At 35.1% G+C, this 14429-nt stretch overlaps 1 protein-coding gene across 1 annotated transcript; it reads right to left on the bottom strand.

Annotated features, from left to right (window-relative positions):
• Positions 1-432: 432 nt before the first annotated feature.
• Positions 433-2658, bottom strand: LOC129914362 (uncharacterized). Its single transcript, XM_055993567.1, has 2 exons — positions 2426-2658; positions 433-1206 (listed from the first exon to the last, which is right to left on the bottom strand). The coding sequence occupies exons 1-2, from the start codon at positions 2586-2588 to the stop codon at positions 518-520; spliced, it is 852 nt and encodes a 283-aa protein (XP_055849542.1). The 5' UTR covers positions 2589-2658; the 3' UTR covers positions 433-517.
• Positions 2659-14429: the final 11771 nt, after the last annotated feature.

The following is a 14429-nucleotide window of genomic DNA, read 5'->3' as shown; positions in this document are numbered from 1 at the left end:
ACGCTGTTTTATTTGAAGTAGTTGACTCGTAAGTATAAATCTAGTGCAACATCAACACATTCCTATTTCCTCGAGTAGGAGATCATGTCTTAATTAATTGCAGCACTTCATCTCCTCATGAGTAAACTACCAGCTCCAATGGAACGGGGCTAGGATCATAAAATCTCGGTGCTAGATTTCGTGTCAATTGCGCGTCATTTGAATAAAACCACCTATTTTACTCAAGAAAATAATTTATAACCTTTATATATATTTATACCTGTATATATATAAATGTTATTAAAAATACCAAAAAAACGGGAATAGCAAAATTGTTTATATAATTTATACCTATACCTAAGCTTTTACGAAAAAGAGAATAAATAAATACAAATACACCTTTCTTTATAAGGGTTTAGGAATTTTTAACATATAAATCATCAAATAATTCAAACTTTCAATCCTTCTAAAATGCATTATGCTCCAGATAAAAAGAAAACAAAAATTAGAATCAAACTTTCATTCCCTTTAAAAACTTTTATTTTTCCTCGTTAAGATCTCTATCATCCAAAACATCATCAACAAGGCACATTAATTCACGCCTAAAACGGCGGTTTTGTTGGGCATTCATTTCATCAACGAATGGAATCAAACTCTCAAAAAACTTTCTGTTTGCTTCAATTAATCTTGAATTCGGATGAACATCCTTGTCTATTTCATTTGTTTCTTTGGTATTCTTTTCTTCATTTGAATCTTTTACTTTTATTCGTTTGATGTTAGGTGATTTGGCTGGCTCTGATTCGGTAGTATGTCCAGATTCATTCTCATTTCCCATTTCAACATTTGTTCGTTTGTTGCTGGGAGATTTGGCTGGGTCTGATTCGTTAGTATCTTTAGATTCATTCTCATCTTCCATTTTAATTATTTCGTATAAAATCTGCTCCACATTTTGAGATGTAGAAGCCGTATCATCGTCAGAATCGTATGGTTCGTCTTTAATTTCGTTTTCTGTTACCGATGCATGTGAATCATCTGTGTCATTAGAAATTTTGTCTTTGTTACCGTTATCTGCTTCAAGTTCACATCCATACTTAATATGCGGACGAACAAATTCAAGAGCTTTAGCTAAGTAATATTTGTGTTTTTGATATGATCCATAAGGATTTATTCTAAACGATCTTGAGTAAGCTCTACGAATTCGTTGCCAGTGCGAATGACACATTTTAGCTAAAAATAAAAAAAAGATAAAATTAAATTGCAGTTAAACTCTTAATACGATTTTAAATATTTCAACAATTTTATTTGCCTACCCAATAACAAATAAAAACCGAAATCAAGATGAACTTAAATATTAAGTACCTCATTTCACTAAGGTTTCATTAAATTTTTTAGTTGATATATCTTATAAATTGAATAGTCAAATTATAAAAATGTATGTGATGTGCGGTACCGGAGTGTATTAAATATGAAATGGCAAAACCAACAAATACCGATGGGTGATGCGCCATGAGTATGACGCCATACTTAAACAAAATTTTCACAGCGTGTACCTCTACTATCTACTTAATGCACGGAACAAACACTACACTAAACACTACACGATATAAGATAGATTTACAACATGTTGTAAGACGTTGGGTTTGACAGAGTAGGTTACAAACAGTGTTGCCATTAAAATATTTTGAAAAATCTGCAGGATCGATGAAAAAAAATCTGCAATGCAGATTTCTTAAAATTTGGGAGACACGATTTGAAAAAAATTGCGAACAGTTGTCAGCTAAAATTAATTTCGAGAATAATTTTTTTCGCTGAAATTGTTAAATTTGTATCAATAGCTTCTTCCCTGGAACCCTGGAAGTGTTCATAAATAATTATATCGTTAGGCTTTTTCCTCTATAAAATCAAAATCATACCTACTGAGTTTTGTTACAATTTGAATTTTAGAAAATGAAATCAAGAAGTCAAGAAGGAAAAATATAGAACGTTATGAACAAATTCCAGCTGATTTGAAAACTAAAGTTAAATAATTATACCATATTACTGGATTTTTTGAAATGAAATCTATTTTTGTTTTTGAAACGTTAAGTTTCAGTTGCAGATTAAATCTGCAGTGCAGATTTATGGTTCTCAAAAGTCTGGGAATGTGTTGAAAATCTGCAAAATGCAGATAAATCTGCACTATTGGCAACACTGGTTACAAATAAAAATATCAAACTTGTGTGAAACTGTTTGAATTTTTTGACGTCGCATTTTCTCTTTCTTTCTATCTATTCGACTGTTATCAATACCAAAAAGTCAGAAAGAAACAACTAGAAGATACGATCTCATCACAACACGAACTTGTAGAGATTATCAGCACTCAAACCATATTAATGTTTTGTTATTGTGAAAATGTGAATTCTTAAGAATATCAAAGATATACATTTTTTTATAAATTGCCACTCACGTGTGTCACCCGTTTCTTTCGCAATTTTATTCCAAGCTTCTTCAATTGGCGCTCTTTGGTTGTAATCTTTATCATCTCTATTCCAAATGCATTCATGTTTCTTTACTAATTCAATAAATTTGAGATTGACTTTTTCCATTTCAGATGTAATAAACGACGGCATTTCGAATTTATTATATCCGAACTTCCACTCACAGCAAATAAAGAGCGACGACTAACAAAACAAACTGAATTGAGTATTTTTCAAATTTAAATTGTATGATGGTATTACTCAGACCTCAGACGAGACAGCGCAGTTTTGCAGAAGACAAAACAGCACGGCTACATTCTAGCTAAAGTTCGGCCAAATTTTTCAAAAAAAAAAAAATGAAATAGATGCATATTGAACGGAGACTAGAGCTAGACGGCAAATAGTACCTATGCAGTCTGGTTTATGCAGATAAAGAGATGGTACATGTAAGTGATTCGGTTCTGGGAGGGTGAGAGGAACGCCATGCCAGATACAAATAGATCATCAAAAATACATGATTTTGAATTTTGATCATACATGTTAACTGCATCCATGGTATATAAAAAGAAGGTATGATCATTAGAAAAAACTCAGTATCGAGAACTGTCAAAACTTATGGCTACTTAAGGTTTTGACAGCCCAGCCCATTGAAATTGTTGTTGTAAACAAATTTGTCTTTGAAATTGTTGTTGCTTTTGACTTTGCCAAATGCCAAACGTCAAAACACTATTACCCCATTTTGTAAGATGGCGGCTCTAATGATCATACCTTGTCTTTTTATACCATGAACTGCATCATCTAGACAAATAGCCCCGTTCCTTTGGAGGTGGTAGTTTCCTCATGAGTTATGAGTAGATCATGTAGTACAATTACTACTAGAATTACTCATGCTCTTCTTCCCGAGTAGGTAAAGATACGAATTGCATTGATTTCTTTAAAATGCGTTGCATTGAAAATCGCTAGTAAACTAAACTACTAGTAAGTAGCAAAAGGTACTTTAAGGAAAAGGACTAGGTAATGCTGGAAACGGAGTGTGGATGGATTTTTTTTTAAACCAAATCAAATTAGTTTTATGCTTTTGAACTTAAACATTATTATGATTAACAAGGTAGGTAGGTACCTGGTTTGTTTGCCCAAGGTCATCCCAGGATAGCCTAACTATTTATTTTCGCTATCCTACGCTTAGTTTAAAAATTATAGAATTCACCTCACAAAAAAAATAGTAGGTACACTACAGTGACCTTTTCAATTTATAATTTAGAAAAAGTAAATTCACTGGCGTGGGCATTTCGCCTCAAATGTTATTTATTTGACTTTGAATTCTAACTTGATTGAATTTAGTCAATATGACAATGCTTTTAAAAAGCTTGTTGATTTAATTCATTTCACCTTAAAAACCACATTTACCATTATAAGCAACAACTGTCGTTTTTACAGTTTTTCTCAATTAACGATGGTAATTCCAACAAATTACATAAATTTTTTTCGTTAGCCCACCCTTAGTTCAAAAATTATGACTAAAAAACTTTTTTCAAATTACCAATCTCTAAAAAATCAAAATTTGTTTTTTTTTTCAGTGCAAAAGTTTTGAACCTAATTTTTGAACTAGGGATGGACTTACAAAAAAAATTGATGTAATTGGTTGAAATTACCATGGTTAATTGAGAATTGGTGCTTATATGGCAAACCAAAAAAATCAATGATTTTTGTGTTAAGGTGAAATGAAACAAATCAACAAGCTTTTTAAAAGGATTATCATTTGGACTACATTCCATCAAGTTAGAATTCTAAGTCTAATAAATAACATTTGAGGCGAAATGCCCACAGCAGTGGATTTACTTTTTCTAAATTATAAATTAAAAAGGTCACTGTGGTGTATGCGTACTTTTTTTTTTTTTGTGAGGTGAATAAAAACTAATGCTCCTATAACTTTTAAACTAAGCGTAGGACAGTGAAAATGAAAGTTGGACTATCCTGGGCTAACCTTGGGCAAACAAAGCACGGTTTTAAACTACCTATTTTTCCACAGAAAGAAAAAAATCACAATTTTTTCGATTTCTGATAAAAACAATAGTTTTTTGTTGTATCTTTTGAAAAAATAGTGGAATAATGAAAAAAAAAAGTTGGGCTATTCTGGGTCATTGAAAACAAATGATCTCGCTTACAGAGAGAGAGCGCACAAGGGACATACAAAATAGTATAATACTGAATAGTAAAGTATAAAGAGACTCGAATTATATCCACCCACTTATATTAAAAACAAAAAAGTGTGTTTTTCAAGTAGGCGGCAGTGTACCAGAAATTTGTTTAATATACCAGAAGCAAAGTTAAATATACCAGAAGTAAAGTTATGCCTGCGTTGTTTTCTCTCAGTTTATAAAATCGTTTACGAAAAATTCAGAAATAACAAAAAAACGTTCACATTTGAACTGTAACATATGAACTAGTTAAATATTGCTTATATTCGCTTACGTTTATCAACGAGACGTATCAACCAGGATATCTTTTTCAAAGAAAAGACTAATTAGAGTTCCCGGGTTGACGATCAAAGTAACTTGATCGTTCACCCTCTAAAGTTTGAAAGAAATAGTACCAGAGATTTAGGGTGTAGTTCGACGGAAATACTACGTTCTCACAAACTTTAAAAAAAATTGAAAACTGCTATATAATACTTTTTTTTTATTAATTCTCATAAGGTTAAATTATCAAGGATATCACATATCATACATGCCATACATGGTTTGTTACAAATACTACATTTTTTACATTTTTTTTACCTACCTTCCTCGAACACTAAACATAAATTTTGCATCACTAATGCCTCTACATAACTATACCCTTCCATCATTTCCTCTACATCTACTATTTAGCTTTACAAAGCCTAGAGCTCTGATTTCAATTCAAATTGTCAACATAAATAGATATTGAGACCACCTAACCAGAGCCAGACTCTTAAATTGACTATTTTTTATCATCGCAATTTTAATGGTCCACGAATATAATTTATGAGACAACCTCCATGATAGGCATATATTGGAATATGCTTTTTCCATCAGGTATGTTTTTTTTTTTTGTAATTTTCATTACATTTTTATACTAGCTATTCATAAATATGCAAATCACTATTTACTATCATGAATTTTAATTTTTTAGCATCTGCAACTTTTTCCGAACATTAGTTAGTGTTCTGTCACGAAAAAATCCCATGAATTTCATCACTCACCACACATCAGACTATTCAATTTATCTTCCCATTTTTAAAAACGCTACAAAACGTTGTAAAAAAAAATAAACAGTTTTACACCCCCTCTTGTGACTATTACCGTGTAGCTTGGCTGGATTGGGCTGGGCAGTGTGTAAGGGTAGGTACTTCCTGTGGGCTAAAAAATGGACACATTTAAAATAAGTTTTAAACCAAATTGATTCCGTGGCTCAGAAGTTAAAACGACCACTCAGTCAGAGCTGCCTGGTTTTACGACAGAATAATAGCAAATAATCGATTTGGTTAGCAAAAATAAAAATAAATTCAAAAAAAAAAAATATTCCATGGTAATCCCACTTCCCACACACCGGTGTGTTGTTTAAAAGCCTGCATAGGTATTCCCGATTGCGGGATGCAAATGGTTTTTGACTTGTTTTGGTTTTTTTTCCAAAGAAAAGAACAGAATGAAAATGATTTGAACTTTTGTGTTGTTTTGTTCTGAAAAGTTTACTACATAATGGCAAAAAAAAAACGATTGAAAGCTTGAAAATACATTTATTATTTAGTTAACCGAAAAATACTTTTAATATAGCTACATATAAGCAAGCAAATGGCGTAAAGAAAAACATTAACATTTACATAACATTTTATATATTATTTTTATTTATTACAATCAAAGTCTTCTAAAGTTTGAAGCGATTACTAAAAAACTAAAATTTGTGATTTATTAATTTAGCTCAGAATTTTGAAGATGGATAGGCGGATAGCTATGGACTTAAAATTGAAGTATGAAAAGAAAGAGAATGTATATGTATATATGTATATAGGGCGTTCGTTATTTAAGAATCAAGCTGATAAGTGGAAAAACTATTTCAAAATATAAAAAAATCTCCAATTTGTTCAGATTTTTATTCTGACGCTAGATGGCGCTCCAAGAGGGTTAAAGTTTTTTCTCATATGAAATAGGTTGATGAGGTTCTTTTCTACATTTAACACCGTTTTCAAAAAGGTATAAACCATCTTTCTAGTCAGGACATGCTTGTTTCAAAGCAAATGCAATCCTATTGGTTTAGGGCAACTATTAGTTCATTAATCACTAGGTTCCTTAAACATGGGGATAGGACACCACCTTGCACCTTGCGTTCTGGCTCTTCGTGTTAGATTTTGCTGTTCATAAGGACTGCATTTGAAATTGCATTTGGCTTTAACATTATATAGTTACTGATCAGAACTTGGAAAGAATTCGCGCATTGTTTAATCATTCAACGAAGATGTATGCCATCTAAGACTAAAACTTATTTGATTTTCATTTTTAAAACCTCAAATAAAATTGTATGGAGTTTGGTATTAACAACATATCTATCGTTTTGGGATAAATGCAATTTAAAGTTAGAGAAAATTCCTCCAAATCCAGTTTTATTTAATGTAAATTTATATTGGGAATCAATTTATTTTTAAATATTAATACTGATCAAAAAAGCAAAGGAACTGAGTTGTGCTGTTTTGACCAAACACTTATTTAAAAGTTTAAACATTTTTGATTGGTCAGAACAGCACAAATTGGAGTTATGCCATTATGATCAAACATAATTTTAGAAAAAGAGTTAGGTTAGGTTGAATATCTTTGGAACTAGTTTACTAACACTTATGCTGTTCAGACCAAACGAAAATAGATTTTTTTAAATAGTTCTGCATACTTAACTCATTTTCCAAAAAAAATCGACTTATGCTGTTAAACTCCAAGCTCCATAGAATTGATACACAAATTCCATCACACTTTTTAACGTTCTTTGATAAAAACATAAAAAACAAACAATCAAGCTGATTTCGACGAACCATTTAGTATGAACAATGTTTACATTAGTATACCATTCCTAGGTAAAGTCCACCAACAGCTGCAGAAAATTTTCAAATAAAAAAAAAAAAACATCAAAGTACCTATATTGCGATGTCGTCGTGTATAACTTTAAATTCAGAAATAACCAACCATCACAGCCTTTGTATAGATTCCTTTTTACCTTTTTTTTATATTTTTCGTTTGAACATTTTTAATCTCCACTGTTAAACGAACCAAACGTGCTACCACAAAGTGTTTAGTTTTTTTATATGTATTTTGGTTTATTGTTGTTTTTCTGCTGCCTATACTAACGGCTGCAAAACAGGCCTCCTTTAGAACCCTTTGGAACGTTGCTCGTTTACCTGGGTGCGCACATTGCTGATTGAAAATCATCTTATTCAAATATTCCAATAAAACGGCACTGGTGCACTGCTAGAATTCCCCACTGCTGTTTCCACCAACAAAAATAACAACAAAAACTCAAAGTCAATTTATTTAGAGACCAAGCAAGACATGGAAAAGGGTTTTGCTCTACTGGTGATGTGCTGCTGCTCCAAGCTGCTGATTTTGACTAGGATTGTACCAATGAATATGGTGCGGGTGGCAGCGGGTCCTGCCAGTACTGGTGTGTGGCGGTAGAAGGGTTAATATAGTCATAAAACACCCAGACAGGCGGACGCAAACATGTCGCAGGTGCTGGAGCCTTAGCAGTGTACAAAATTCAATATAACAACTCTTTCATGGGTTGTTGAGCAAGGGTTGAGTTGGGAGACGGTGGAGCTCGGAGGCAGTCAAACGGCATATGCCTATACGGAGGAGAAGAAGCCTTAAGTTCCCACCTCGATACATTGGCTCTGTGTTTCTGTAGCTTAAAATTCTTATCATGATGCTAGCTAGATGGCAGTGGTGAAGGCGGTGGTGGTACTGACGGTGGTACGTAAAGTAACATTGGTATTCGGGAATCCAGAATTTGTTACTTTATTGTGGGCCGTTGCAGTAATCAGGGTGAACGGTGAAGGTATTTTATTTTTATTGTGTTCAAAGGAAGAAAATGAAGCCTCTATTACTCTACCAATGATTTATATGCAAAATATTATCGTCGGCGGCAGTAGAAAAGACATAATGACGAACGTTTCCAATGGATGAATTAGAAGGTTTGAGCTTAAGAAAAACTAAGAATGAGGAGTATATAGGAGTACAAAGTAAGCATAGGCACTAGAAGTACCCTGCTTTCGTTATACTTTATTTGGAATTGATTACCTTGCAATTTATTGAAATTCATTTGCTCCTACCTAATGCCATATGGAATGGCGGCAATGGCAATAGATCTTTATGTTCATTATGTTATTTTGGAATAATATTTTCTTCTCTTTTGTGTAATGTGTAATTTGTCGGAAAGGATAAAATGGCAATGAATTATTGAAAGTGCAAAGTGATTTTTTTTATCGCAGAGAAAGGATACAGCTTACTGGCCGTTGAAAGTTAAGAATGTTGAAGCTTTGTATACATATATGTACGTAAGAACTTTCCTTCTTTTAGTGAACAAATAGTTTTTATAACAAGACGTACATATATAGAGAGAGAAGGTCACGGGGTCTGGAATTTTGGTTTTATATTAATTTAAAGACGAAAGCGGATGTTTTATAAATTGTACTTTAAAATGCAACAGACGATATACTTACAATATTGAAAAGTTCGATTGAATTCTTCCGAATGGAATGCAAACTAATTAATGAATTATTTTATTAACACATTCTAGATTTGTTAATTTAAATGACTCTATTTATTTGTGTTCCTTACATTGAATCTAATTTAATTTTGTTTTCCGATCTAGTAGTATCGATATCAACCTTATTTAAGTACAAATTTGAGGTTTTAATCAAAACCAACATTACCATGATGAAGAACTCCAAAAAAGTGGGTCTCGCAATTCCGTCCGTGCATCTGTACGTCTGTGCGGTTGTGCGTCCATCTGTACACATTTCCACAGCCTAAACGGGTGGACGGATTTTCTTTAAATTTGGTACAAATGATTTTTATGGAATTGTGAAAGTTGGTTTTTTTTTTGGGTTTTTTATATCTCGCTTAGAAAGTGTACCTCCCATACAAATTTTTCAATTCATACCGAATAACTCGAAAACGGCTTTTACGATTCAGATTAAACTTTGCAGACGTAATCAGCGTTGCCAACCCGTTCAGTCAAAATTATGCCTCACTTGAAAAAAAATTATGCCTTTTCAAATAAATTATGCCTCAACGAAATGTTTATTTAATCAATTTTTACATTAAGGGCCAATTTTTCAATAGTCAGATAAACCTCAGATAGAGATTATTCCTAGGAATAAAATTTTTTACATTGAAATTTATTCTTCTGATAGTCTAACTGACGATTGAAAAGGCAACTTATTGGTCACGTAACGGAAACTTTTTTTCTTCGAAAGGAATATTTCAAGACGTTGCTTCATATAATTGGAAGAAATTAGCGGCCTTTTTGGCGAAAAATAAGCCTCCCTCAATGCCTTGGCTAATATAATTATGCCTAAAAGGCCTCAGTTTGCATCAGTTTTTATAGCATATCTAACTATATTTGGTCTTCTAATTAATTACAAATTTAAAAAAAAAATCATGTGTGCAATTCACACGTGATTGAAGTGAAACCTTAAAAACCATTTTTCTTGCAAAAAAAAAAAATGGAAAAAATCCTAACTTTTTTTTATTCCATCACTTTTTACTTGCAAGCATTGGTTTCGTGTCGAAAAAAAAATTGAGGTTTTAATCAAAACCAACATTACGATGATGGAGAATTCCGAAAAAGTGGGTCCCGCAATTCCGTCCGTCCGGCGACAAGGCAACAAGGCGACAGGCGACATGGCGACAAGGTGACAGGGCGACAAGGCGACAAGGCGACTTGGCGACAAGGCGACAAGGCGACTTGGCTACAAGGCGACAAGGCGACATGGCGACATGGCGACATGGCTACATGGCGACAAGGCGACATGGTGACATGTCGACAAGGCGACAAAGCGACAAGGCGACATGGCGACATGGCGACAAGGCGACATGGCGACAAGGCGACAAGGCGACAAGGCGACAAGGCGACATGGTGACAAGGCGACATGACGACAAGGCGACAAAGCGACAGGGCGACAAGGCGACATGGCGACAAAGCGACAAGGCGACAAGGCGACATGGCGACAAGGCGACATGGCGACAAGGCGACAAAGCGACAGGGCGACAAGGCGACATGGCGACAAGGCGACATGGTGACAAGGCGACAAGGCGACATGGTGACAAGGCGACATGGCGACAAGGCGACAAGGCGACAGGGCGACAAGGCGACATGGCGACAAGGCGACAGGGCGACAAGGCGACATGGCGACAAAGCGACAAAGCGACAAGGCGACATGGCGACATGGCGACATGGCGACAGGGCGACAAGGCGACATGGCGACATGGCGACAAGGCGACAGGGCAACAAGGCGACAGGGCGACAAGGCGACATGGCGACATGGCGACAAGGCGACAAGGCGACATGGCGACAAGGCGACAGGGCGACAAGGCGACATGGCGACATGGCGACATGGCAACATGGTGACAAGGCGACAAGGCGACAGGGCGACAAAGCGACAAAGCGGCAAAGCGACAAGGCGACATGGCGACAAGGCGACAGGGCGACAAGGCGACATGGCGACAAGGTAACATGGTGACAAGGCGACAAGGCGACAGGGCGACAAAGCGACAAGGCGACATGGCAACAAGGCGACAGGGCGACAAGGCAACATGGCGACATGGCGGAAAGGCGACAAGGCGACATGGCGACAAGGCGACAGGGCGACAAGGTGACATGGCGACATGGCGACAAAGCGACAAAGCGACAAGGCGACATGGCGACATGGCGACAAGGCGACATGGCGACAAGGCGACATGGCGACAAGGCGACATGGCGACAAGGCAACATGGCGACAAGGCGAAAAGGCGACATGGTGACAAGGCGACATGGTGACAGGGCGACATGGCGACAAAGCGACAAGGCGACATGGTGACATGGCGACAAGGCGACATGGCGACATGACGACAAGGCGACATGGCGACAAGGCGACAAGGCGACATGGCGACAAGGCGACAAGGCGACATGGCGACAAGGCGACAGGGCGACAGGGCGACAAGGCGACATGGCGACATGGGGACATGGCGACAAGGCGACAAGGCAACAAGGCGACAAGGCGACATGGCGACAAGGCGACAGGGCGACAAGGCGATAAGGCGACATGGCGGCAAGGCGACAGGGCGACAAGGCGACATGGCGACAAGGCGACATGGCGACAAGGCGACAAGGCGACAAGGCGACATGGCGACAAGGTGACATGGCGACAAGGCGACATGGCGACAAGGCGACATGGCGACAAAACGACATGGCGATAAGGCGACATGGCGACATGACGACAAGGCGACATGGCAACATGGCGACATGGCGACATGGCGACATGACGACAAGGCGACATGGCGACAAGGCGACAAGTCGTATGTTTTCGAAGTTGCTCTTTTCAATTCTGCTATCCGTTTTTTTCTATCTTTTTTCGTTGACAAAAACATGAAATTTTGGCATTAACGTCAAATTTTTCATGCAATGCAAGAAAATTTTGAGAATTGTTTTGACGTACGTTATGTATTTTTTTGACGTAGGTGTATATGTATATGAATAAAAGAAACTTCTGATTTTCATGGCGTATACGGCAAACTCATTTTGGACAAAAATTTAAATATTTTGAAAACTAAATGAATTGCAGATGTCCAATAACATGTATATAAAAGACAAATTTTAATTATATATCATACTAAAATATCAAAAAATACCAGCGATTAGTTCTTTCGCAATTTTCTTCCGAACATTTAAATGCGATTTCCCAAAAATGTTAAAATGGCGTATACGGCACTTCAATACTAGGGCGACGAGTTGTCAAAGCTGTTTTGAAAGAATTTTGAAAAAAATACAGTGGAACACAAGAAAACAAAAACAATCATGAATAAAAATGACGTTTATTTTTAAATATTTTTGAATTTGACAATTTTTTTTTGTTATTCTGTAGAATAAATTATTCTTGATTGAAAAATTCAATGTTTTTATCTGATTGTTTATGAGCCTAATAACTTTATTCTTCGAACAGTTAACTGACTGTTTATTCGAAGATTGAAAAATTGGCTCTTAATTAAACTAAACAAACACCAAAAGAAAATAATATTTCTTCTTTGTTTTATACGGTGATGGAAATGACGCTCGATTTCGTGGTTAACAAAAAGAAATCCATCTGCATACCTACTCTCTTAGGAGCTAAATTTAATTTAATGTTCTTTTTTATTTGAAGAAAGAAATTTAATTAAAAAAAAATTTGTTTTCATATGAATTCACCAAATTTGTAAAGCCTTACAAATTTTAGCAACTTGATTTTTTTTGTATCCCTAAGATATTTGACGACAGATTATAATTTTATATAATTTTTCAAATAAAACATTTATTTAGTTTAAAGCAAGTACCTATTTTTGAAAAAAAAAAAAATTATCATTTGGGGGTGCTAACTTCACATCGACAAAGTATTGACTATTGATACTCTTGAATACCAAAATACATACAAGGAATAGAGAAAAGCTTCCATCTAAGAAAACTTCGAAAACAAACTCCTTCTAAAGACACACCTTTTACATACCCCATTATGGTTTTTGTTTTATAAAAATTTAAAAATAACAGTTTCCGATTTCAAAATCCCATATACCGATGGTATCGATGTTAGGTATGTATTATGTTTGCAAGCAATATAAAAACAATCTAATACCAATATTTACTCATCTGACAAACGAGTTAAATTAATATAAAAATGTATGCTCATAAAATTCTTCAAATACAAAAACAATATTGGTATCAAACGAGACTTTCTTGAGTACAAAGACTACAATTTCCAAGAACTTATTCAGGTAAATCACACATCATGATGTGTGTCTGTCAAACCCAAAGATAGATAGGTCTACATCATTTCCGATAAACTTATCGATAACTAAACAAAAATTCTTGAAGTGACGTGATAATACGCGATCTCCATCAAACATTTAAAACCCTGCAATAAAAAAAAATGTTTTATTTTTCTGCGTCACATCTGACATGTTTCGGCTGTCTGTTCTGTATTTATACAACTTCAAAAAGACGCTCCAAACCACAATGAATCTTATCAATCAACAAATAAAATTTTGTAAAAAGGGGTTGCGTTTGCATTGCATTCAATTTATAGCTGCGTATTTTTGTCAGACTTTTGATCTTTTAAAGCAAATAGATTTTTTGTTATTAGTTACAAAATTTCTATCGCATTGATCTCATTCATAAACTCAACACCCTATTTCAAGTGGAGAGGCATCACGCTAATAGTTAAATAGACAAATGAATGAGGATTCAATTGTAATGCTCGTCGATCAAGCGATAAATCAATCAATTTAACTGGTTTCAGATCAAATCTATTAATGAATGTGTCACTGCCATATCAAACTTGAAGTTAGCTTTATGTGAAAGAGGCCATCCAAGTTGTAGTCCGAGATGTTGTGCTGTGATATGAGTAGCGAGTAGCTGTATATTCCTGATGATGACATCCAAACTTTTGCAGAACACAAATATTTGCTGAAAAATATTTGCATTGAAAATAAAATTTTTATTGCAAATAAAAAAATTAATTTTTTTCAGTTGCAATAAATATTTTTTTCTTATGCAATTTTTTTTTATCTGCAATAAATGTTTCTTTTTAATGCAAATTTTTTCATTGCAATAAATATTTTTTTTTTCTTATGCAATTTAAAAAAAATTGGTTTTTTACAACCATGGAATGAAGAACATTGCTGACGATCTTTTCGGCACCAACTTCCAACGGTGTGTGTATTCTATAACGGGCACACGGTTTTTTCATCATTCATTTTAGTC

The sequence above is a fragment of the Episyrphus balteatus genome, chromosome 3 (genome assembly GCF_945859705.1).
Source record: "Episyrphus balteatus chromosome 3, idEpiBalt1.1, whole genome shotgun sequence".
Taxonomy (NCBI): domain Eukaryota; kingdom Metazoa; phylum Arthropoda; class Insecta; order Diptera; family Syrphidae; genus Episyrphus; species Episyrphus balteatus.
The sequence above is the reverse complement of the archived record's forward strand: the minus strand, read 5'-3'. Positions and strand labels throughout refer to the sequence as shown.

What these genes read in the sequence shown, in the direction of transcription:
- LOC129914362 (XM_055993567.1), bottom strand. Translation starts at nt 2,588, where the DNA reads ATGCCGTCGTTTATTACATCTGAAATGGAAAAAGTCAATCTCAAATTT. An exon ending in GAAAGAAACGGGTGACACAC is followed by an intron (nt 1,207 to 2,425) that starts GTGAGTGGCAAT and finishes TTTTATTTTTAG; the next exon opens with CTAAAATGTGTCATTCGCAC.